At 39.3% G+C, this 25,085-nt stretch overlaps 1 protein-coding gene across 2 annotated transcripts in view; it reads right to left on the bottom strand.

Moving 5' to 3' along the window:
- The window catches only part of LOC136875567 ((3R)-3-hydroxyacyl-CoA dehydrogenase), a 68,759-nt gene that overhangs the window by 18,289 nt on the left and 25,385 nt on the right, over positions 1–25,085 (bottom strand). For both annotated transcript variants that reach the window (XM_068228070.1, XM_067149113.2), the window contains exons 2-4: positions 21,218–21,337; positions 20,298–20,494; positions 16,964–17,145 (exon numbers count right to left, since the gene is read on the bottom strand). In XM_068228070.1, coding sequence (XP_068084171.1) covers positions 16,964–17,145; positions 20,298–20,494; positions 21,218–21,337 — 499 coding nt within the window. The remainder of the gene's footprint in view (positions 1–16,963; positions 17,146–20,297; positions 20,495–21,217; positions 21,338–25,085) is intronic.

Genomic DNA, 25,085 nt, shown 5'->3' with positions numbered 1-25,085 from the left:
ATTTACATGGATCAAGGAAACAGGAGCCATTTGCTTTTATTGTCTCTCAAGTGAATTAACCTATCATCAAGGAGATAATCAAGTGCTGAATATAGTTGTAGTTTGATGAGAGTTGATGGTGTGATCATATACACATGTGTAGTGAAGTACTCTATAGTCTTGAAAGTGAAGAATGCCACTGTACTAGGCTAGAAAATGCTGAAGTTCATAAGAGTCCATCTTGGTTAATAAAGAAGCAAAAGAAAACAAGTAGTCTTATGTGATTGTCAGTGTCATGATCATAGCCATGGGACTACCAGTTTTACATGGAATCCAAACTACAGGGATATGACTTTTCTATTTTTAAAATAATGAAGGGAAATGGTTCATGTTTCCTTGATCCCAGTAAATACTGGCACTCTCACATGAGAGTACATGATTATACAATTTGACATCATCATATTAAAAAAAAAAACCCATGTTGGGATATAGTTGTGAATTTTCATTTTAAATATCCAGTATACATTGGCCAGGTTTCAAATTGCAACTGTCTTGATAAGAAGCCAGTAAGACCGGGCAAGTTGGCCATGCAGTTAGGGTCGCACAGCTGTGAGCTTGCATCCGGAAGATAGTGGGTTTGAACCCCACTGTCGGCAGCCCTAAAGATGGTCTTCCGTGGTTTCTCATTTTCACACCAGGAAAATGTGGGACTGTACCTTAATTAAGGCCACAGCTGCTTCCCTCCCACTCCTAACTCTTTCCTATCCCATCACCACCATAAGATTGGTGCGACGTAAAAAAAAAAAAAAAAAAAAAGAAAAACCAACTTGTTTACCCAGCATTTCCTTAATGATTTCAAAGAACTTGGAAATTTATTGAACATTTCCCTTAATAAATTATTCCAATCCCTTAATCCTCGTCCTATAAATGAGTATTTGCCTGCAATCTATTATGTAGTTTTAGATTTATTCAGATGTGTTTGATTTTTAGTTTTAGATTATTTCATTTTTGAGTAAAACTTTGTCCTTGTAGAAGCCCAAATTGACTAGGAAGTATCTGATCCTTTAAAAAATATAATGTGATAAGTACTGTACATGTATTTACCCATCACACTATAGATATGATGTTCATGATTTCAACTGTCATTAAGACTGTTTGAAATACAAAGTCAAAATTTCACATGTTGAATGCTTCTATATCCTACATGTGAAGTAAGAAGGGTTTTAAAATATTCTAGTTCTATGGGGTTCAAATGAGGGTTAAATCCAGAAACATAAAAATGCATGTGTCCAGAACCAGTTCACATACAACCTGAGGGTGTATTCAGAAGGTTCCACTGAGAGGAGAATCCTCAAAATTTAAAACCTTTAAGGAGATCCCTCAATTTAAAACCATAGCAAAGGATGGGTAACTAGCTAGTAATATAAATGTTGAGGTATAAAAAATTTACAAACCTAGATTCTTCTTTATGTTCTAAGGCAAGAAATGAGAGAATCCCACCTTCATTCAATGAGGAGTATATTGTGTTGTTAATAGAGACTGTTACGCACAGTTGACGCTTTGGTGTGAATAAACGCCCCACTCTTACTGCTACAGCAGATGTGAAGAATTCATCACTGCCACCTCTGCAAATGTTTCTCGTTGGAATGGGGACTCCTTAACAGTATAAAGTGTCTCCTCAGCCAATTCCACAAAATCTAGGTAGAGGGTAAAGTTCCATGATGATGTTGATGATGATGATGTTGACATTAAAGTGGCTCAAAGTTGGATATCTACAAAGATAATGGTTGGCAAGACTCTAAACACCTACACCTAAGATTGTAAGATTGTTCAAATAGGGATGTTTTCATCAGCAGTACTATACTGTATATAAGATATACATCTTCATTATAGACTGTTTTTGACTTTCAGCATTCAGTCTGCAAGCCTCTGTGAATTTTCTAAAAGCCTCCACAGTCCTCTATTCGTAACTACTGTTGTATGTCCTCCGCTCTCTTCGCTCAGCGCCTGCCAGCCGCACGCACGCAAGCGTGGATCATTCGAGACTCGACGCGCAGTCTTCAGTGCGCGTGTCTGTTACGTCGTGTGCAGTATATAAGGAGCTCCCTGTCTGTCACTCATGAGGATTCTCCCCAGTGTCCTGCTCCAGAATACACTGAACGTCGAACATGGAGGCTACTCCTCTTAAAAATGTGTCTCGACCAGGTGGACAGAATTCTGGTAGTATGAGGTTTCACCTCAGGTCACTACTCCACTTTCCCGTTCCTTCATCCATGTCGAGCCCCGATGTTGTATGCAACACATCCCCAAGCTCACTCAAGCTCCGACACACACATTAGATTCTCTAATTGTGAACATAGCTTTCATTTAGTACAAGCCTATGAACTCAGACACTTCAAGTTAGAAGGAACTCTCTTAGCTAATCTATGCTAGTGCAAATGATAGTTTTCAACTATCACGAACTATATCTTTCCCAAGAACTATCTTTTCAAGATAACAGTGAGTGTAAATACATTCAGAGTGTACAGAAACAGAAACTCTCTCAAGATTAATCATCTACTTTGCTTCAAGACAATTTTATGTTTTATTCCTGTACATACTGTAGAATTCTATGTGAAGCAAATAAATAAGTTGTGTTCTTGTAAACCTTATCTTGTTTACAACAACTACCTCTGTGGCTTCACTTAGTTTCAAATCTCTCATCTTTAAATCATTAGAAATTGAGTCTAACCATCATCATCTTGGTTTCCCCGTACTTCTCTTACCTTCCATGACCGAGTCCAATATTCTCCTAGGTAACTCATCCTCGTCCATTTGCCTCACATTACCCCACCACTGATGTCAATTTATGCATACCACTTCATCCATTGAGTTCACTCCTAACTTAGCCTTTTTGTACCAACAATCATTCTCGCTACTGTCATGGATGTACGAGACTTGGGGCATAAGTAATGGCAACTGTTTTTTCCCTCACATTTTCACGGTGCTACCATACAATGGTCAAATGTTCTGGAAAGTATGACACTCATAGTACATGGACACAGCATGAGATAGCAGTATATTGGACAGATACCATGCACTGGGCAATGGGAATGCAGTAGTGAGTCAGGCTCTATGCAGAATGGAAGTGATGAGGCAAGAACAGCATGGGAATTACTGAATCACCTGCTATGCTACCAGACTTGTCTCTGTATGATTTTGACCTCATCTCCGAAGTGAAAGAACCAATGCGTGAGAGACAGTTTGTAACACGAGAGGATTTTACTAATGCTGTGAAACATGAGAATGCAAAATTCACACAGGGTGAGGCGACTGGTATCCGACATCCCCCGTATCATTGGAAATGCGTTGTGGACAATGTAGGAGACTACTTTGCAAGTTTATCATAAAGGTTACTGTACTTTCTGAGAGTGAACATTAGATAGCACAAGGATTTCATGACTGACTGTTTCCTCGCTTTATATCCTACACATGGTAAATGTGCTCAGCATTATCCATACAGCACCTTATGCTCCCCACTACCATCTGTATATTTCTATTTGTCTGGTAGATCACACATGTATGTGAAGAAAAATAGTTACATGGCTTATGCCCTACCCCTTGTTTTTCCCATGACAGACAGTGAGTCACACTGAATCATCCAAAATTGGTATCTAGAAGAAACTCTATAGACACTTGAAGCAAGCCTGCATCAAGATTCAAGATTCATTTCACTGTAATTGGTTGTATAAAGTTTGTTCCCCTCTCCTGTTATTTCCCTTCCCTTCTCAAACATAGGCTTGGTTGCTGGCTTTGTCGAGTTAAGAACAATTATATTTCTGTATTTGGATCTGATAGCTAACTTGTTTGGTTAGGGGTTCCTTACAAACCCATGGCTGCTGAGTTGCAATGACTGAAGTGTTTCTCATGGTGTAAATATTGTATGAAAACTTGGTGCTTGTGGCAGTGATTGGCAACAGACTCGGTAAGTGCCTATATGTGTTGTGATTGAGTGACATGTATCCAGCTTGTAGCCCAATATGCCCTTATGGCAAGTATGTTCTGGTAGCACATTTTTTATTTATTTCTGGAATAAAGTTGGGGTGGTATACTGAGCAGAGTGGCTGCATGTTTCAACGCACTATGGCTATGGAGCTAAGTTCTGTATTCAGGAGACATGTGGGTTCGAACCCAACTATCAGCTGTCCTGAGAAAGGCTTTCTGTGGTTTCCCATTTTCACTTCAGGCAAATGCTGAGACAGTTCCTGTTCATAGACCACAGCTGATTCCTTCCACCTCTTTACCCAATTTCATTCACCATCATTCACCTGCATTAGCTCAACAGAGGTTGGCATCAATAAGGGCAAACATGCCATATAAATTTTCATCTCAAACGCCACATCAAGAAAATGGGCTAAGAGGTAGATATACATATAATGTAAGAGTTGTATGCTCTTTTAGAAGAGAGTTAGTTTCCTACATACACTTTTTCTTACTATGTTCTCTTCTGAATATCTGTGGTTTGCAACATATGGGGTAGATATATGTTTTCCCTTTAGTCTGTTACTACTTTAGCTTTGTTCAGAATTCCTATGTTTGTACCGTGCCTAAGTTGGGACTGTACTTACTTACTTTTCTGTTATGTTACACTATTCATCAGTCTACACTTATGCTGATACTTATTGTTCCGGGGTTTTCATGGATTACAGAGGGATAAGAAGTGCCTGGGGTGAATGGGTGGACAAGGAATTAACTAGAGCAGAACTTAGCATAACAAATTTTGAAATTTTATTTCTTTCCTTTTTTTAAGTTTAAAATTTGATAAATAAAAATCTGAATGAATAACAACAATATTAATGAGCTTGCCAGCTCTAGCAATAACAAGGACTTAAAAAGTCTGAAAATCAGGTATAAATTTTACAATTGGTAACAGTTTGGTTGATTAAGATGTACAATATTAAAGGGAAGGATCCACCTTTCAATACTCCGTAGTAAAAAGTAGTTACAACCTGTTTAATGGGACCGGTTTCAACACATTTAGAGTGTCATCATCAGCCAATTAGCGAAGATCTTAAAAATAACTAACATATTAAACACAGGCAAAATATTAACATTGTATCACATTGTGGCAATTCAGTTAATGTTCAAAACAGTCAAGAGAGTAAACAGAACATCACTATCTTGCGCCGAAAACAAATATATTTGAAGTTCATAAGCAGATCAAGTATGCACTTATGTAAAGTCGTTGCTAGGCAGGTCTTGTAGGCATTTGTTTTCTCCGGCCGAAGAGTAAAAGGTGACGTGAATGAAGTCTTAGGGAAACAGTGTAGGATTTAATTTCGTCAAAAACAAAGTGGATATATAGGTTTTAAAATAATTTAAAACGTAAAAAAGAATAAAGCCAAATAAAAATATATTAAAAATGGGAAGAAATAATGAAAGAAATACGAGGTTCAACTCGAAACAACTTGCCGTAGTAATTGATAAAGAAATGATAAATAGAGAAAGGGGGTGGGGGACGTTTATCAGAGGGTGGTGATGGTGGTTATTGTTATTAGAGGAAATACAATTGGGCAACAATCCTTTATATAACACTAATTCGAGGGAAAAAAGAGGAAGAGAACCGACACTTCGAAAAATGAAGATATCGGTTAAAGGAAGACAAGGGCCACGAAGGGCGTGAAAATGAAAGACTCCCTAGCCCTCGCAAACCTAATAGCATCGGGGTCGGAAAAGAACAAGAGTTGACCAAGGGAGGTCGGACAGGATAGATAGGAGCCTGGCACAAGTAAGTGGAAGCAATGCCAGGACTCAGCTAAGGGCCCCGTGGTCGCCAACCCACGCTCTGAAGTTCAGAGCCCCTGGGGGATGGAGGGTGGGAAGGAAAGAAAAATGGAAGGGATCCGATACTTCGAAAAATGAAGATATCAGCTAAAGGAAGACAAGGGCCACGAAGGGCATGAAAATGAAAGACTCCCTAGCCCTCGGAAACCTAATAGCGTCGGGGTCGGAAAGGAACAAGAGTTGACCAAGGGAGGTCGGACAGGATAGATGAAAGTGAGGAGCCTGGCACAAGTAAGTGGAAGCAATGCCAGGACTCAGCTAAGGGCCCTTCGTGGCCCTTGTCTTCCTTTAGCTGATATCTTCATTTTTCGAAGTATCGGATCCCTTCCATTTTTCTTTCCTTCCCACCCTCCATCCCCCAGGGGCTCTGAACTTCGGAGCGTGCGTTGGCGACCACGGGGCCCTTAGCTGAGTCCTGGCATTGCTTCCACTTACTTGTGCCAGGCTCCTATCTATCCTGTCCGACCTCCCTTGGTCAACTCTTGTTCTTTTCCGACCCCGATGCTATTAGGTTTGCGAGGGCTAGGGAGTCTTTCATTTTCACGCCCTTCGTGGCCCTTGTCTTCCTTTAACCGATATCTTCATTTTTCGAAGTGTCGGTTCTCTTCCTCTTTTTTTCCTCGAATTAGTGTTATATAAAGGATTGTTGCCCAATTGTATTTCCTCTAATAACAATAACCACCATCACCACCCTCTGATAAACGTCCCCCACCCCCTTTCTCTATTTATCATTTCTTTATCAATTACTACGGCAAGTTGTTTCGAGTTGAACCTCGTATTTCTTTCATTATTTCTTCCCATTTTTAATATATTTTTATTTGGCTTTATTCTTTTTTACGTTTTAAATTATTTTAAAACCTATATATCCACTTTGTTTTTGACGAAATTAAATCCTACACTGTTTCCCTAAGACTTCATTCACGTCACCTTTTACTCTTCGGCCGGAGAAAACAAATGCCTACAAGACCTGCCTAGCAACGACTTTACATAAGTGCATACTTGATCTGCTTATGAACTTCAAATATATTTGTTTTCGGCGCAAGATAGTGATGTTCTGTTTACTCTCTTGACTGTTTTGAACATTAACTGAATTGCCACGATGTGATACAATGTTAATATTTTGCCTGTGTTTAATATGTTAGTTATTTTTAAGATCTTCGCTAATTGGCTGATGATGACACTCTAAATGTGTTGAAACCGGTCCCATTAAACAGGTTGTAACTACTTTTTACTACGGAGTATTGAAAGGTGGATCCTTCCCTTTAATATTGTACATCTTATTTTCTCTATTCAATACTTTAAAAGTTTGGTTGATTTACATAGAAAAGTGTGTTATTGCTCTTGACAGGTAAAATATTTTACAAAGAGCATATTTTGCTCTGGGAAAGTACACTTGTAGGAGTCTGCGCTCCAACTATATCATAGTCCAGCCTCACAGAGGAATCAATTTCTTACTGCTTACTTAAATTGCACTTGACAACCTATCAGTTGTCCTCCATAAAGTATTTACACCAAGTTGCCTTGATGCGAGCTTATCTATTGCTCAACAGGTTATAACTCACTGTCCCTAAAGGGAACTAACACCAGAAAAAATTACCGACAAAACAGGGGCATGATTGCCCATACTAAATGGCCTTAATGTAAATAGAAAAGGTTGAACTGGCTATAAACAACAGGCTAGGAGGCAAAACACTTGCCCTCCTTCCAGAAATAGTTAAAACCCCAAAGATACTGAGGCTTAACCTATTTGACACCGGGGTGACCTCTCAGCGTTGGATGACTTTCCCTACCCGGCTACCCAGTGTTGCGAGAGGAGTATAGCACCAAGCATGCTATGAGTGCAGGCTTTTAGTTAAATGGGCATAACTGACAAACAGTTCAGTGAATTTTACCCAAATTTTCAGTTTGTTATAAATGCATTAATACAAAAACAGTATAAGTTATTGGAATTACCTAAGTTCAGTAAAGTGGATGAATCTTGTAATGCTTTCAAATCGAATAAGTAATATGGCTGAACCAAATATAAGAGTACTGCATTTTTTTAGAAATAAGATCTCAATATAGGTTTCTGTACTATGCTTATTAACATATACAATGCAAAAACTTCACACATTTCCTCCACAGTAACTGGTATGTGTTCATTTACCCTCGATCGGAACGGAAATAATATATCATACGACTGCATGTGATGTTAAATATAAATATCTGTCTGTTCTTCTACCATCTTTATGAACTCGACAGTAAAAACCAAACTACCAAGGTCGATAGCTGCAGTCGCTTAAGTGCGGCCAGTATCCAGTATTCGGGAGATAGTGGGTTCGAACCCCACTGTCGGCAGCCCTGAAGATGGTTTTCCGTGGTTTCCCATTTTCACACCAGGCAAATGCTGGGGCTGTACCTTAATTAAGGCCACGGCTGCTTCCTTCCCAGTCCTAGCCCTTTCCTGTCCCATCGTCGCCATAAGACATATCTGTGTCGGTGCAATGTAAAGCCAATAGAGAAAAAAAAAGAAATGGAAACATTTTTATAGAATATAAGCAGTTCTTTGCAGGATTTTGAGGCCATAATCTGCTGTAAACATTTCCCTTTGCCCTCTGTACAATTATCCATGTCTTCCCACACAAACCCACTATCAACATTATGGACGATACTTTCCCGCGTATCAAAATCAACATCAATGTCATGATCACTACTTTCACTCTCAGATTCTATATCCTAGTCGTCGTTTAATGAAACAAAACTTTCCGCATCATCATTCGGTACAACACCGTTAATTTTCAAATTCACAATCACAAGAAAACGTTTAGCTGCCATGATGTCAACAAGAGAACTTGTTGCTTTTTCAGGCACGATATATCATACATAATTGATAAAATCTTGATAGATATACACATCAATTACAAGATCGATGCTTCTTCTATAGATATATCCTACTACATTTGTAATAGTTCAAGAACTATTCACTAGATAGAAGCATAAAGCAGAAGCTGCTACATGCATGCAATGTACGTCACTCCGCAACGGAGAGTGTTGGGGAGTAGGCGTGCAGCGTATAGCACTGCACGTTGAGTGGTTAAAGCCAAATATGATTAAAGAAATTTAGAGGTTTTGAAAAACTGTAGTAACCCCATGCCAAATTGAATGGGAACCAACAGAGGGTAATCACTCTTTGTTCCCTTTCATTACATATTTCCCAGTAGGGAATAAGATAGAGTCCTCAGGCTTGCCGAAAATTCTATGTTTAGACCACCAAATTTAGAAATTTACCTTTCCGTCAAACTATGTGTAGGAGCTATCACATACCTATGAAAATTCTGCCATTACCTTGAGTTGCTGGGCCTTCCTAACACCGCCTGCGCTCCTGTCTCCTGGTTCACGTCAATCCGCCCTCTTCACACTGGAGCAATTCAGACAGTACGGCCCTAAAGCGCCCAACTTTTATAGTATTTTTAAGGGGAAGCTTCCAAAACTCTTTACTGATGGAATGGATTCCAGTTGAAAAGAGATGAAAATCCACAGCCTGTTTCCAGTCATTCGACCAGGTCAGGAATGAAATGAAGCCATCATCTAGCGGCAAGGATGGGAATTGTGCTGGCTGCCCAAGCCTGTCACACTCCTCTGGGACAATTATTAATGAATGACAGGTGAAATAAAATGATATTGGAGAGTGATGCTGGAATGAAATATGATAGGGAAAACCGGAGTACCTAGATAAAAACCTGTCCCGCCTCTGCTTTGTCCAACACAGATCTCACATGGAGTGACCGGGATTTGAACCACGGAACCCAGCGGTAAGAGGCTGGCGTGCTGCCACCTTAGCCACGGAGGCTCTTCATGGATTCCAGTACACACCCCCAATTTTGACTGGCTAGAGAAAATATTTACAAGTTTCTGATAGGTTGATTACTATTGAAGAAGGAACTAGCTGATGTGTTGACAACTTTGATACATAAACAAAACAATCCTCAAAACCTAAGGTTTGCCAACTGCAAAAATAAATATCCTTTGTAAAATAATTAGAGTTCATCCCACTAGAAGGAGCAATTAAAACAATGATAGAGAGATCTAACAGTTGAATACCAAAATATCTTGTGGTACGCCAGTTCAAGTTTGATGGTCTTATAGAAGATGCGCAGTTTAACTGGCCGGGGAAAGTGTACCCCTGGTACAGACTTACACCCCCTAAGGTTTTACAATGAGACAAACAGCTTGAAATCTTGAAATTTTGAGATGCATTAATTTTGAGAAAAACATGTATGTCGGAGTATATGTTGACGGATAGTCCATTCTGGTTTGTTTGTTTCGGATTATTGACATAGAGTAGTCTTGATAGCATTGCTAAAGTAGTCCAAGACCGGGCTGTAGCGCCCAGGGTTGACGGCAAGAGCAGTCTCCGCTGCTGATGTTTGGATGGGGTCGCTTGGACCCCTTAGGTATCCTGAGATACCGTCCTCCCAATATATTGAGGGTTGAAGCCAAGGACGAAGTAACACGGTCTCGTCCAAGGATAGAGTAGAAGGTTGAGTCCACCCTCCCGGCATCTCCCAATAATGACAGTTCCAAAGGAGACCGTTTATCTGGAGTCTTAGTCGGAACGAGGCGGGCCTATATCCGTGCCAGCATGTCTCCCAGTTTGATATGACATGGCCTCAGATGAAATTTGGGCACTGTAACATTCAATTTTGTGGCGACAGTAACTGTTTTTCAAGCTGTGCTACATAAGGTTGGCAGGTTTTGGAGGCCGGGGCGTTAATGGCAGATTAAGTATAACTTAGAGAAGGGAAAGGTTCTTACAAAATAATTTTAACTACAAACCAAAGGATGTAACTAAAACATGTAAATAAATTCTAGTTTACATACATAACTTTTGATAGAGAAAAGGTGCAGAAGGCCTCCTTTACTTTACTTCCCATAAAACTTAAACTAATAAATATGCTAAGGAAAGAAATACAGTATAATTAATTCAGCAACATAATCACTTGGTGGCTTTTAATGAACGAAGGTAAGACCTTCACCGGAGGCTTTACTTGAGACAGGTGAACACGAATTACTCTCCGGATTACTCACCAAAAGGGTGACAGGAGTAAGAAAATCTAGAAATGTATAAGGTCCATGAAATATGGGGGCAAGCTTGCCTGCGGGAACAAATGTTTTTAACATGACTTGATCTCCAACTTTTAAATTGGTTGGTTTTTATCCAGGGTCATACCTCATTTTTACTCTCTTATGAGATGCCTTGATTATATTTAGCCTTTCTCCACAGATCCCAGATATTCTCTGGATCTATTGTCTCTGGTAATAGCTCATTAACTGACCACAAATTTGACAAGGGAGTGTTTGGGACAAACTTAAACATAAGAGATATTGGAGAAAACTTATAGAACTCATGAACGGCCGAGGTAAAAGCTAATGATAACTAATGTAAGGACGTGTCCTAATGAGAATGATCTTCATGGTGGAAGGCAATAAGGATTGATCGAATATTTAGATTAACCCGCTCAGCTAAATATGGGCTATGGGTAATAGTCGAAGTAATGACATGCGGAACAGAGAGATCAAAACAAAACTTATGAAATAAATTGTAAGTAATGCCTTAGCGTTATCTGAAACAATATACTGACAGGGTCCAAAAGATACAAATATTGAATTGATACAAGAAATCGTAGTTTGCACAGTGGCAACCCTAGTCGGAAACAGCCATGAGAATCATGTAAAACCATCCACACACACACACAAAAATGAATTTATTCCCATTCCCTTTAGATTGCAGGAAAGGTCCCACATAATCGATATACAATCGGTCCATAGTACAAGTTTCACATGTTTCAAGAAGTTCTCTAGTTTCGCCAACCATACTCTTCCAGATAAACAATTACCTTACCTTCTCCCTGGTTTTAAAGATGCCCAGATGTCCCCCTAATGGAGTCTCATGGTAATATTCGAAAATCATAGGTACTAGAACTGCTGGAACAACAATTTTCATCTTTTGATCGTGCTTTGAGGGGCAACACAGGACTCCATCCCTCAAAACATGAGGGATGACATGTTCCCCAGAAGAAAGGGTTTCTATAATGGGAGCCAGCACCGAATCTTCACATTGGTATTTTACTATGTCATGATACAGCATAGGGGCATCAGTCAGAATTGTACTTATACCAGAAGGTGTGGAAATAGAAGAGGGAGGGCTCCTCCGAGTCAACAGAATTAGAATCACTGGAAAACATTCGGCTTAACCACTCTGCGACAACATTCTCAGTTCCTTGAATGTGTCGCATGTCAAACTGGAAGGCAAAAATTTTAATGGCCCAGCGGGTGATGCGTCCGGTACAATGGGGCCTAGCTAATATCCAGCTTAGGGCCTGGTTGTCGGTCTTTAAATAAAATTTAACATGCTCTAGATAAAGATGGAATTTTTATAATGCAAAGAGTACGACAAGTCCCTCTAACTTGTATATAGAGTATTTGGCCTCATGAGATGACAAGGTCCGAGACGCATAGGCGATGGGCAGTCTTCTGAGTTCAGATTCCTGTAGAAGAACCGCAGCGACAGCTGATGAAGACGCATCGGTCTGTATAATACATTTGTCAGAAAAATCCGGCATAGCCAAGACAGGGGCATTGTAGAGGTCTAGTTTCAGATCCTCGAAAGAGGCCTGCTGAGAAGGGCCCTGTTCGAATTTGACACCTTTCCTGCAAAGAAGATTCAGGGGTGCCGCTCAATTAGCGAAATTGGAGGTGAATTTTCTAAAAAAATTTTTTACCATGCCGATGAATCTAACAATCCCTAAGGTGGTACGGCATGCCCTATGCTTCCAATGATAAAATTGGCTGTTTATATTGTACGTTTTCTCTGAAACCACTGAAGGTAGACACTTCAAATTTTTTCAGCTTATAGTTGAATATCTTGGTCTTCTACTGAAACAAGCATAATTTTTATAATGACCTACCTAAGGAAGATATTATATTTTATTTTGAAACTAGATATGTTTGGTATTTTTAGAATATATTTTTGCTAATAAAATTTGTAATATACAGACAAATTAAAAACTGTTGTTTCAGCAGTTGAAAGAGCTATTTATAAGTATGTCCGACAAATTTCAAGTTCATACATTCAAAACTGGCTGAGAAAATGCACCTTAAGTATTAAAAAAGTAAACTTATGGGAAACGGGCTTTAAAGTTAACAATCTGTTCTTACCCTCTAATGTTCTACTATCACTAAGTTTCTTTCCCTTCATGCTTTCCTCATTGCTTCCACATTGACAGTATTTTGCCTGATGGCCACACCTTAGCAATTCTGGAGAGTATCAATGACTGAATCAGTCAATCTGTTCTTCTCCTCTAATGTTCTACCATCACTAAGTTTCTTTCCCTTCATGCTTGAGTTTAGTCATCTCAATCTTGTCCCCATATGTTTCTGAACACGACCAACACATTCCAATTTGGTTATATTTACATCATTTCCATAGGGTTAAGATTCCTGAACCACTTTGAAAGCCTTAGAGTCACCAACTCCTAAGTAATATAAATACCTAGCATTGTACCACTGAATAGAACGTTGGTCAAGTGACTTGCAAGAGACCGTCATGTCTATTGACAGCAGAAATCTAGTGTGCATCATCATTGATTTTTAAAAGCATGCTTGTAGTTATCATATCATCATAATTCATACACCATTTTAAAGAGGACATTTGACATATTAAGAAATAACAATAATATAAAAATGACAAATTTTTGGCAAAATACCCATTATGTATCCCCTTCATATTTGGGAGGCCGGAAATTAGAGATGGCTTGAGTTCTGGAATGATCTACCAAAACTCCATCACGTAAAAACAATATGCCCCATGAAAGACATACATGGTGTAGCAAAAAATAAATACTTTTGACAGCTTAACCATCAAATCTGTGTTACGAAGGCATTTTAGCACTTCCTCTAGATGAGCTAGATGTTATTCGAAGGTCCCAGAGAAAATAACACCACCATCTAAATAATGGTAAAGATACTCAAATTTAATATCAGAGAAAACTCTATTTAGATACCTAGTAAGAACCGCGGCGCCCGTGGAGAGCTCAAAAGGCACACGGTTGTATTCATAAAGGTTCCAGTCAGTAGCGAAAGCAGTTGGATGTTTTGATTCTTCCGCAAGAGGTATCTGATTATAGGCTTTGTTTAGATCTAAGATGGTGAAGAACTTAGCCTTAAGAAACCAAGAAAAACATGAACACAAGTTGGAAAGGGGTACCGACTGTCGAACAATCTTACGATTCAATGCCCTGTAATCAACTGCTGGCCTGAAGCCGCCTTGTGGTTGTGGCACCAGACAAATAGGTGAAGAATACGCCAACTTGAACGGTCGAATGATACCATCAATCAACATATTGTCTATAATTTCCTTGGGGCCTTCATTTTAGGTGGAGACAACATATGAGGAGGAAATCCTACGGGGATCGAATCCATAACCTCTATCTTATATTCAATTAAGTCAGTCACCCCAGAATTTTCTGAAAACACATTGCAAAATAACTGACATAATTTACGAATGCAGTTAGCCTGATCCTCAGGTAGATGCATAAGGTCCAATGCCATCTCACTCTGAGGAGGCAAAATAAGTGAATATGAAGCAGAGTTACATGTCAAAATGGGTATATGGACATTTTTATCAAACTCGAATGTGCATGACTTCTTTTGAAGATCAAGCACCAGACTGGAGTGAGGCATGAAATTGGCCCCTAATATCACAGGGCATGACAAATTTTTAGCAACAAATAACTTAAATTTCCAGGTAAATTTTGAAATACAAATTTTTGCGTGGATAAATCCTAAAATTTCTAATGGGGAAGAGTTATCTGAGATGCATTTTACAGAAGAAGAAACATATTCAGGAAATACTTCAAATTAGAATACCATTCTTCAGAAACAATGGACACAATACTTCCTGAATCTAAGAGGGCAGTAACAGGTTCATTGTTTACTTCAGTTTTGATAAAGGGCACAAATCCTGAAGTATCAGAGGCAATTTTTATGCATTCTTTAGGACCTTCAAAGAAATTTTTTAGACGATCTTCCTTTCTCAGTATGTGAAATAGTACCATCAGATTTAAACTGGGCTGAGGCTGGAGACACGGACAGGGGAGAGGACTCAGTCGGGCACTCTAGTCAAATTGTGTTTCTGTTGTTACCAGAGGTAGAACAAGAAGGTATACTGTAATTTACAATTCTTAGCCAGGTGTGTAAATGATCCACATTTGAAACAGCCTGTTCTTAGAACCTTTGTTATTTAATAGAGGACACTTGTTTTGTAAATGGTCCACAGACCCACACACATAACGTTTTCAGGGAGTGAAAGTTCGGCGAGGGGCTGGCCGAGAAATGGTTGAATATGACTAGCCATAAACAACAGGCTCGGAGGCGAAACACTTGCCCTCCTTATAGAAATAGTTAAAACCCTAAGTGGGATTATGGCCCATTGATACAGAGGCTAAACCTATTTGACACCGGGGTGACTAGGTAAGAAATATTAAAGCCAAATATGATTAAAGAAATTTAGAAGTTTTGAAAAACTGTAGTAATCCCATGCCAAGTTGAATGGGAACCAACAGAGGGTAATCGCTCTTTGTTCCCTTACATTACATATTTTGCAGTAGGGAATAGGATAGAGTCCTCAGACTTGCCAAACATTCTACATTTAGACCACCAAATTTAGAAATTTACATAAAAGAGGTTGAAACCTTTTTGTCTAAACTATGTGCAGGAGCTATCACATAGCTATGACAATTCTGCCATTACCTTGAGTTACTGGGCCTTTCTAATGCCTACTGCGCCCCTGCCTCCTGGTTCATGTCAATTCACCCTCCTCACACTGGAGCAATTCAGACAGTATGGCCCTAAAGCGCCCAACTTTTATAGTATTTTTAAGAGTAAGCTTCCAGAACTCTTTACTGATAGGATGCATTCCAGTACACACCCCCAATTTTAATTGGCTAGAGAAAATATTCACAAGTTTCTGAAAGGTTGATTACTATTGAAGAAGGAACCAGCTGAAGTATTGACAACTTTGATACATAAACAAAACAATCCTCAAAACCTAAAGTTTCCTAACTGCAAAATAAACATTCCTTTGTTAAATAATTAGCGTTTGTCCCACTAGAGGGAGCAATTAAAGCGATGATAGAGACATCTAACAGTTGGATACCAAAATATCTTGTAGTACGCCAGTTCAAGTTTGTTTAGATAGATGGCCTTATAGAAGGCACGCAGTTTAACTGGCTGGGGAAGGTGTATTTTGATACACTTATGTTTGCTGTAAAGACTTGTATTACATTCCTGTTAATGTGCCTATAGAAATTACAGATGCCAAACAAGTTATGGTTGTTTCTTTTATCAATCCATATCCATTTATCCATCTGTACTATCATCTGAGGTCCTGTACTCCTGTTACACTGCTTTCATATCTGTTACCTCTAACTTATGAATAAGTATATCCTCAGTCCACCCAGCTTTCACTCTTGTACAGCGGTTGGTCTGAAAACAGATTGGTTTAAAGACAGTTTCATCCAGGAGCTGACTCCTTTCTTACAGAATACTGCTGATCACAACAGCGAGCTCACTACATTAGCTTCACTGCACTTTGATTCAATCTCACTATACTGCCATCTAGGGAGAATACACATCCTAAATACTTGAAATGATCTATGTGTTCCAGTTTGGTATTCCCAACCTGACATTCATTTCTCTTAGGTTTCCTCCCTACTAACATCACTTTAGTCTTAAAGACAGTTTCATCCAGGAGCTGACTCCTTTCTTACAGAATACCGCTGATCACAACAGCGAGCTCACTGCATTAGCTTTACTGCACTTTGATTCAATCTCACTATACTACCATCTAGGGAGAATACACATCCTAAATACGTGCAATGATCTATGTGTTCCAGTTTGGTATTCCCAACCTGACATTCATTTCTCTTAGGTTTCCTCCCTACTAACATCACTTTAGTCTTGGAATAGCAAAATTATTTTAAACTTTATTAACATTTACCGTTAATACCAATGCAGATAAATTCAGATGTACTTCATAAATTTCTTCCATCAGTAGGGTCATTAATTAAAATTCTCAAATTTAAAAAAGCTCATGTAAGTGTATCATATTGTCTTTACTTACTTGCCAAACTCTTTAGCTGCAGTCTTGGTAAGAGCCTCTACACCAGCCTTGCTGGCTGAATAATTGGCCTGTCCAATATTTCCCCACTTCCCCACAATGCTTGCGACATTGATGATGGAACCATCTGTGATACCAGCTTCTGACATAGCCTTTGCTGTAGCCTGAAGAACTAGAAAGGTACCCTGTAAATTAAATAGAAGCCAAAATAAAGACTAAACATTGATCTTTTTAAGATACAAATGAAAATTTGCAATTTGTATGAGTCTCTAAGGATCTCTATCAATACTTTATCAATTTTGTGGAATGGAAGTTTTTAAACTTTTCAGTAGAGCTCCTGTGTTTTTAGTAATGAACCTCTGGATCCAAACAGAAGGCCTCTAACAACCCAATGTTCAAGAGGAATTTTATAGTTTAGAGAAAGATATGGCAGGCATGGTTCATAAATGACTTATTTATTAACTTCCTCAGCCTGATTCAGGTCCTATCTGAAATGAATGGTAGGATCTAATAGCTTTGCTTTATGATCCTTTCTATGGATGGCTATGATGTATGCCCTCCGCAGAAAATCTTCTGTAGAGTCGCAATAAACCTCCCATCCACACTGTCTCATGGATGATTTTACTTGATGCTGATGATTGCTATGCCATAGTTCGGTATTCTCGCAAAACCTCAACACATTTCCAAGGGTTTCATTCTTGTTGCTACCATTTTGACGGCTATGGGTGGTGCTGAAAGACCTACCAGGAAGTGATCTTACTGCTGTCAAGTTGCATAACAACTTCACTGTGTTTATATGTTCAGAAGAATATTTTGAGACAGTAACATAGGGTATTGTAGACTAGCCTTTTTCAACGATAAGAAATTCTTTTCAGTATAAAGTCATTAATTAATTCAGAAGTGACCCTAACACACACTTACTCCTCTATGCCACAAGTAGCATATTGTATTGTATTGTATTGTACAATTGTATTGAATAGGTTGACACAGTAATTTTATTCTTGAAAGAATTTTACTTATTGTATCTTCAATACGAAACAAAATGAGACTAGTTACTTGTAACTTGTATACTCGTCTTTTATCGTGAATATCTCCTGGGTATGACGAGCTACTTTGCCGCGTTGTGTAATGTCGTCTTAATTGATATATTTTCCCCGCACGATGGCAGCAAATACCACATGTAACACTTCTTGAAGCTTACTTGTTTTTATTTTATAACTGTGCGGTGCTACTTATCTGCCCAAATATGGCAGCATCTAGTTCAAAGCGTAAGTTCGAAATGCTCGAAGAAGACAAGATTATTCAACACTTAGAGAATGATTGTGACAATTTTTCTTCTCAGAAAACCGAAGATGAGTAGTTTGATACAGATGAAGGTGAGTCTGATAGTGAAAGTTGTTCAGAAAATGAGAATGAAGAACAAGATGAACAACATGACGAATCAGATGAAGGCGATGTGCTAGACATGTTTCAACCTTTCCCGCCACGTGGTGTTTCATGTCAGAAATTTGTATTTTCTGGTGCTAGTGGTGTAAATGTGGACATCGATGATGAATCCAACGTGTTGGAATATCTGAAACAGTTCATAGGTGATGATATGTTTCAACTTATTGCCAAACAGACCAGTGTGTATGCTGAACAGTTTTTAGAAGCCCATCTGAACTTGATACCACGGTCATGAGCGAGAGACTGGGTGGATACAAATCCAACTGAGATAAAAACTCTAATTGGACTTCTAATGCTGCACGGGATAGTTCATAAGCCAGAAGACGGTATGTACTTCTCAAAATGGGAAAGTATCGCAACCCCTTACTTTTCAAAAATTATCTCTGAGAAAAGATTTCATCTTCTCCTGAAGTTCCTTCATTTCTCCGACAATTCAAAATTTGATCCTAACCTGCACAACAAAAAGCTCTAAAAAATTCAGCCGGTACTTGATCACCTATAATCAAGATTTTCTTCTGTATACACTCCTGAGCAAAACATATGTGTCGATCAGTCCCTCCTTCTATGGAAAGGATGATTTGTTTGGGTGCAATTTATTCCATCTAAAAGAAGCAGATTTGGTATTAAATTCTATAAACTTTGTGAAACTGGGTCTGGTTATCTGTGGGATTTTGTAGTTTATACTGGCAAGGACACAGTGTATGGTCAAAGATATCCTGGTGAGAATATTTAATCCAGAATTGTACTAGAACTTACAACCTTCTAGATAAAAGGTATTGCCTCTATCTTGACAACTGGTACACTAGTCCAAGACTAGTTGACATATTGTGTAGCAGAAATACTGATGTTGTGGGGACTATGAGAATCAACAGAAAGGAATTCCCAGACACAGTGAAGAGGGTCAAACTGCAGAAGGGGGAAACAATTGCAGCCTTTCGTAAAAAGCAAATGATCATGAAATGGAAAGGCAAAAGGGATATTACCTTAGTCAGCACAATCCATGATGACAGCATGAGCAATGTTCAGACAAGGAAAGGAGTAATCCATAAACCATCCCTTGTTCTAGATTACAACAAGAATATGGGAGGAGTGGATAAAAATGATGGCCAAGTTCCCAGCCACAAATTTGCCAAAAGAACGCCTAAAGAAATATTACCAGAAGATGTTCCGTTACCTGATTGATATGGCATGTTTGAATGCCTTTATAATTTATCAGAAAAAAGGATGACATCTACGTAGACTGGACTTTCACCTGACCATAACAGAGGACTTATCCTTATCTTCAACCGGAGGAGTGGTAGAACAGCAGCCAAAAGGACGTCCTTCAAAATCACCAACACCTTCTTGACTACTGGGGCGCTGCTTACCCGATTTTGTTCTGGGTACATCAAAGAAGAGACCTACTAGAAGATGTGTAGTGTGTTGGAAGAATGGAAAGAGGAAAGAATCGATGATCTGGTGCCCTGATTGTGAGAAGGCACTTTGTGCTGCACCGTGCTTCAGGCAGTTCATACAGACAAATCACTGCAGTTCTAGTGAGGTAAATTATTATTATTATTTATTTTTTTTTTTTTGCTAGTTGCTTTACTCGCACCGACACAGATAGGTCCTATGGCGATGAATGGATAGGAAAGGCCTAGGAGTTGGAAGGAAGCGGCCGTGGTCTTAATTAAAACTCCCTCATTTTACTTTTTTGTATCACAGAATGATATTAATGATATTACTAACTTTTCTGCCTATTCTGCCGTGTAACAACAATCTGCTGAAAAAATATGCAGGTCAGGTCACACCAAGCACATCAATAATACCCAGTTAAGAGGTTAAAAAAAGCTTATTGCTGGAAGTAAACACTTGAGCATGCAACATGTGAACATGCATTATTTTATAGTACCTTCAAATTAACATCTATAACATCCTGGAAGCTTCTCTCATCAGTTTTAAGGATAAAGTTGTCCTTGGTGATGCCAGCATTATTAACAACAATTGAGGGAGGTCTAGAGAAATGCTCAATAGCACTCTGTAGAGAAGTATTGACACTGTTAGCAGAAGTGACATCCATGGTGAGAGCAATATGACTCTGTCCTGCATCTGAAAGGAAAAGCATTGGGAAACAAACAATTTAATATCTTTACAAAAAAAACAATAGCACTTTTTCCCAAGGCACCTCTGATGGGAAACAAATGGGTCCTTCATAAAAAGATACAGTAACACCACACCAAACAAGAGTGAGCAATTGTAAGTAATTTTTTATAATGGAATTTTACATATTTCAAAAACTTTATTGCTGTTTCAAAGAAAACTTGAGATTAAAAGTTGCTTAAATGATATATTAATTTTTTCAACAGAAAACTGAGTTGAAGTGTCCACTAATAAGAGTACTGAGGTGCTAAAATGATGGGTAAAGGTGGAAAGAATTGGCTGTGGTCTATTAACAGGAACTGTCCTGGCATTTGCCTGGAAGTGAAAACTGGAAACCACAGAAAACCATTCTCAGGATAGGCAACTCATCCCCAGAATGCAGAGCTTGGCTCCATTGCCATATCACATTAACACATGCAGCCACTCTGCTCAATTCAAATTAGACTCTAATGTGTAATATACAGTAGATCTGGTTCCATCAAAGGTGCAGCTGTCTGTCATTTCAATTTGAGCTCACATGTTTTTAACCAGACATCTCACACATGCATAAATTCACTAAATACTGAGTAGGAATGGCAGATAACTCATTATTGTCACTACATATGTCCTCTCACTGTTGAATGGTTTTATCTGAACTTAAATAAGTTACTTAACATAGCCTGAGGTACCAACCCCGAGTAAGAAGACCCACAGTCTCGCGTACAGCTTCCGGGTTACGGTCTGTTGCTATAATGCAGGCTCCTTCCCTGGCTAATGTCTGGCATACTGCTCGTCCAATACCGCTCCCAGCACCTTTATAACAAACAATAAAACTTTTAATTCTCTGGTATCATGATTAAAATGTACAATATGCAGGGTCATTCACCTAGGATGTTACACAAAAATAACTTCTAATCCGTTAAAGATATCAATATTCTGTTTTCATATTCTTAAATGGTATTTAGTGGATGAAAAATATTGTACTACGTTTTCTGTGAGGTTATTAATAACAGAAATACTGACACCAACTTTGCTCTTCTAAATGGAACGATAATATTTTCTGCTACTAAAAGAAAAGTTCATACTGTTACAAATTCAGACACATAATTAATCAGACAATGGACAATTACTGTCTGAATATTAATAATACCAAGTGCGTCAAATATAAACCAGAATTTAAAATTAGTGGCTCTGGTCAGAGTCCTGCAGCCAGACCCACCGCGCAGCACTTCAAACCTACAGGCTCCAGCAGTCCAGCCCGTGCAGTGCCGTTCTCTTCTGACGCGGCAGCATACTGGCCCACAGCACTGGGCTCATACGGCCCACCGCAGTCCACCGCACTGGGCGGGCTCAGTGAAATAACCTTGAGTACTTCTCCACAATAACATGTGCGCCGTGCACAACGAAATGTTCACGTCACACTACTATTCGGATCATTCACTCTACAAATTCCCGTGCACTAATAACATATTTTAAAGTAGGCTAATCGCATTTGGAAATTAAATGGTAGAGATTTCTCCTGCACTGTAATAATAATAATAATAATAATAATAATAATAATAATAATTGAAAACACAGAAACTTTATTATACGCCAATATTCGTTTGCAATTGACACCAAGTTAATTGAAAATGAATTTAAAGAACACGAAGCATATTCACAGGACTTCATTCGCGTTTACCTCAAAATAAAATACAAACAGAAATGACGTGCAATATGCCAACAATAAAAACAAACCTGAACATAGCTTTTACTTAGTGTGTGTAGTTTATTGGTCATTGTTGGTGGTGGAATGGAATTACTGTGAATGAAAAGAAGAGCATCAGCAATTGTCTGGTTGTAAAAGAGAATGAAGCCCACTGAACTGAAATTTCTCTCTGAAGCTGAACTTGATGCTTGCATACATATTACTTTCTTACCGATCTGATGAAATTTTGAATAGTTTTGTCCGTTTGTTCTCAATGACACGGAAACATTAGAATGCTCGTCATTCAAGCACACCTCGATCATCGTAAGTTCTATATCTAATCATAAAATGACAAAATCAGTTCGACTCCTTTAATCTATACTAATATAATAAAGAGAGAGCACGAATTGTGTTAGTTTGTGTACATCTGGAGGGTAATCTCAGAAACTACTGGACCGATTCTAAAAATCCTTTTACTAATGTAACTATACATTATCTCTGAGAGACATGGGCTGTATTTTGTTTTCAAAACAATTTGAGGTGGGGAGAGATGGGGGAGATATAAAAATAATAGGCTAATATAGGCAAAATATTGAATTTGTCGTGCAAGGACGAGACTAAGCTCATTTTAAGCCCCTTGACCCAAAGAACAAATCTCGGTAAGCCCTACGGGCCTGAAAACCATGTTTTAAGGCCCTAGAACCGACCATTATGCAGATATTGGCGCCACATTAGCCCTGCTCTCGGAATCGGATAAGGAAATGAACTGCCATAACCATGGCAATGCCAGCTCCAGGATTCTACAGCAACGAGATTATGCGTGTACGTTTGGGCATAGCTGCCAACCAAAATTTGTACACATAATCCCTGAGCATATGTACAATATATCTCGAAAACTTAACATGTTACAGACGGGAAGTGGTATTTATAATCTCTTTTAAAAATAAAGAGACATGTTTGTTTTCGGAAAAGACACTTAAGGAGGACGGGGGTGGGTGGGAAGGACACTTGGTTTACAAAGAGTTTCTGGGGTAAATGAAACTCAGTTTTTCAGTGAGGTTTTATACTTCAGGGATTTTCAGATAATGTCTGAGTACAATACCGAGGAACGATTACTTTTATCAAATTACGAAATCCACGCGGAAAGCCGCGGGTAACTGCTAGTGTGTACATAAAGTTCACTGCAGATCGTACAGCTCACAAAATTAACGTCTTTCCCATCATCGTCAACTGCAGGCTTGAATACCAATCAAATATGACTTTTAAGTGGAGGATCCGGTTCAGAAGTCTTGTATTGTGCGGTTTTTAGTTCGTTTGTTCCTTCCTTTTTCTTTTTTTTAATTCACGATTTTTACCACGGTTTCCTTTCTTTTGGAACTACAGTCCACATTCGTTTCCGATAACAGGATAGACAGAGAAGTCAAACTGAAAACCACAGCAAATTTGATCGGCTCCACTCGACCGTACTGCAACGCACTCCGCTGACACGCAGTACACTGTACACATTGAAGCAGTCAGCCCATAGAACTACCACAGCGCAGTCCTTGGCTCACTGCGTACAAATGACAGAGCGCTGGCCCAGACCGGCCCATGCGATGAAGTCATGGGCTTCTTATGTTCGAGCCTTTCAAAGCCCATTGCAGCCTACTCCCGAAGCAGCTCATGGGCCGGGCCTCTCTGCAGGACTCTGGCTCTGGTAGTGAACGGAAATGTGTGGGGCTTTGAGAGGATGTGTGTAGGGATGTCCGGATGGCCTAGAAGTGCCACACAGCACAGAGCGACCCCTTACTTCAGTATGCCATGAGCGAGCAAGAGGTACACACATCCATTTGCGCAGTGCATCATCATCATCACGTTTCTGGCAAAAGAAGGTATTAAAGCATTGGAAATTTTGAGAAGGCTCCATGCACAGTTTGGGGACGCAACCCTTTCAAAGACCAAAGGACAAACAATTTTTGGTAGGATGGGAAGAAGAGGAAAATGAGCCCCACCAAAGATAACCCTGGACAAGCATCACTGCAGACAACATTCGTGCTGTAAGTGACCGTACTGAAGAATATCAGCGCATAAAAATTCTGAATTTGTTTCACTCATATGAATAAGCTTTGGAAGTGTTCAAGCCATCAGAAATGATGAACTTGACCTTCGTAAATTGTTTGCGTTGTGGGTTCCTCCTCTCCTCACCCAGGTACAAAAAAATTCTGCCAGGATGTGTGTTGAAGGCATCTGAATTGCTCTGAGAAGGAAGGATATAATTTTTTGTGTTGCATTGCAACTTCTGATGAAACTTGGGTTCATCATTACACCTCGGAGTCAAAACGAGCAAACATGGAGAGGCGGAAATGAGGTGCAGCTGGGCCAGTTAAGGCCAAGAGACGCCTTTCTTCTGGAAAGGTGCTTGCAACTGGTTTTTTGGGTCTATGCGGGCATTTTGCTTGTGGATTTCTTGCATGAATGAAGGACAGTAAATGCAGCCTATTACTGCCATCTTTTGGTCAAGACGAAAGCTGCATATTGCAACAAACATCGCCGGCAACTGATCCAAGATGTGCTCTTCCTGCACAACAATGCAAGGCCACACATTGCTGTTGTAATATGGGAAAATCTGGAGGAAATGCATTGGACACTTCTGGAACACCCTCCTTACAGTCCAGATTTATCGCCTTGTGACTACCACTTGTTTGAACCAGAAGAAGTGAGAGAAAGCGATTTCATGACGATGCAGGAGTACGTGTGCAACTGGCTGCACACACACGTTCTTCTTTTTTTTGAGGACAGCATCAGAAAGTTATCATTCAGTGACAAAAATGAGTGTCAATTTCGGGAGACTATGTAGAAAAATGAGGTGTTGTTGTGTATTTGTTGGTCTATTCA

This window comes from Anabrus simplex, chromosome 6 (assembly GCF_040414725.1).
Source record: "Anabrus simplex isolate iqAnaSimp1 chromosome 6, ASM4041472v1, whole genome shotgun sequence".
Taxonomy (NCBI): Eukaryota; Metazoa; Arthropoda; class Insecta; order Orthoptera; family Tettigoniidae; genus Anabrus; species Anabrus simplex.
The sequence above is the reverse complement of the archived record's forward strand: the minus strand, read 5'-3'. Positions and strand labels throughout refer to the sequence as shown.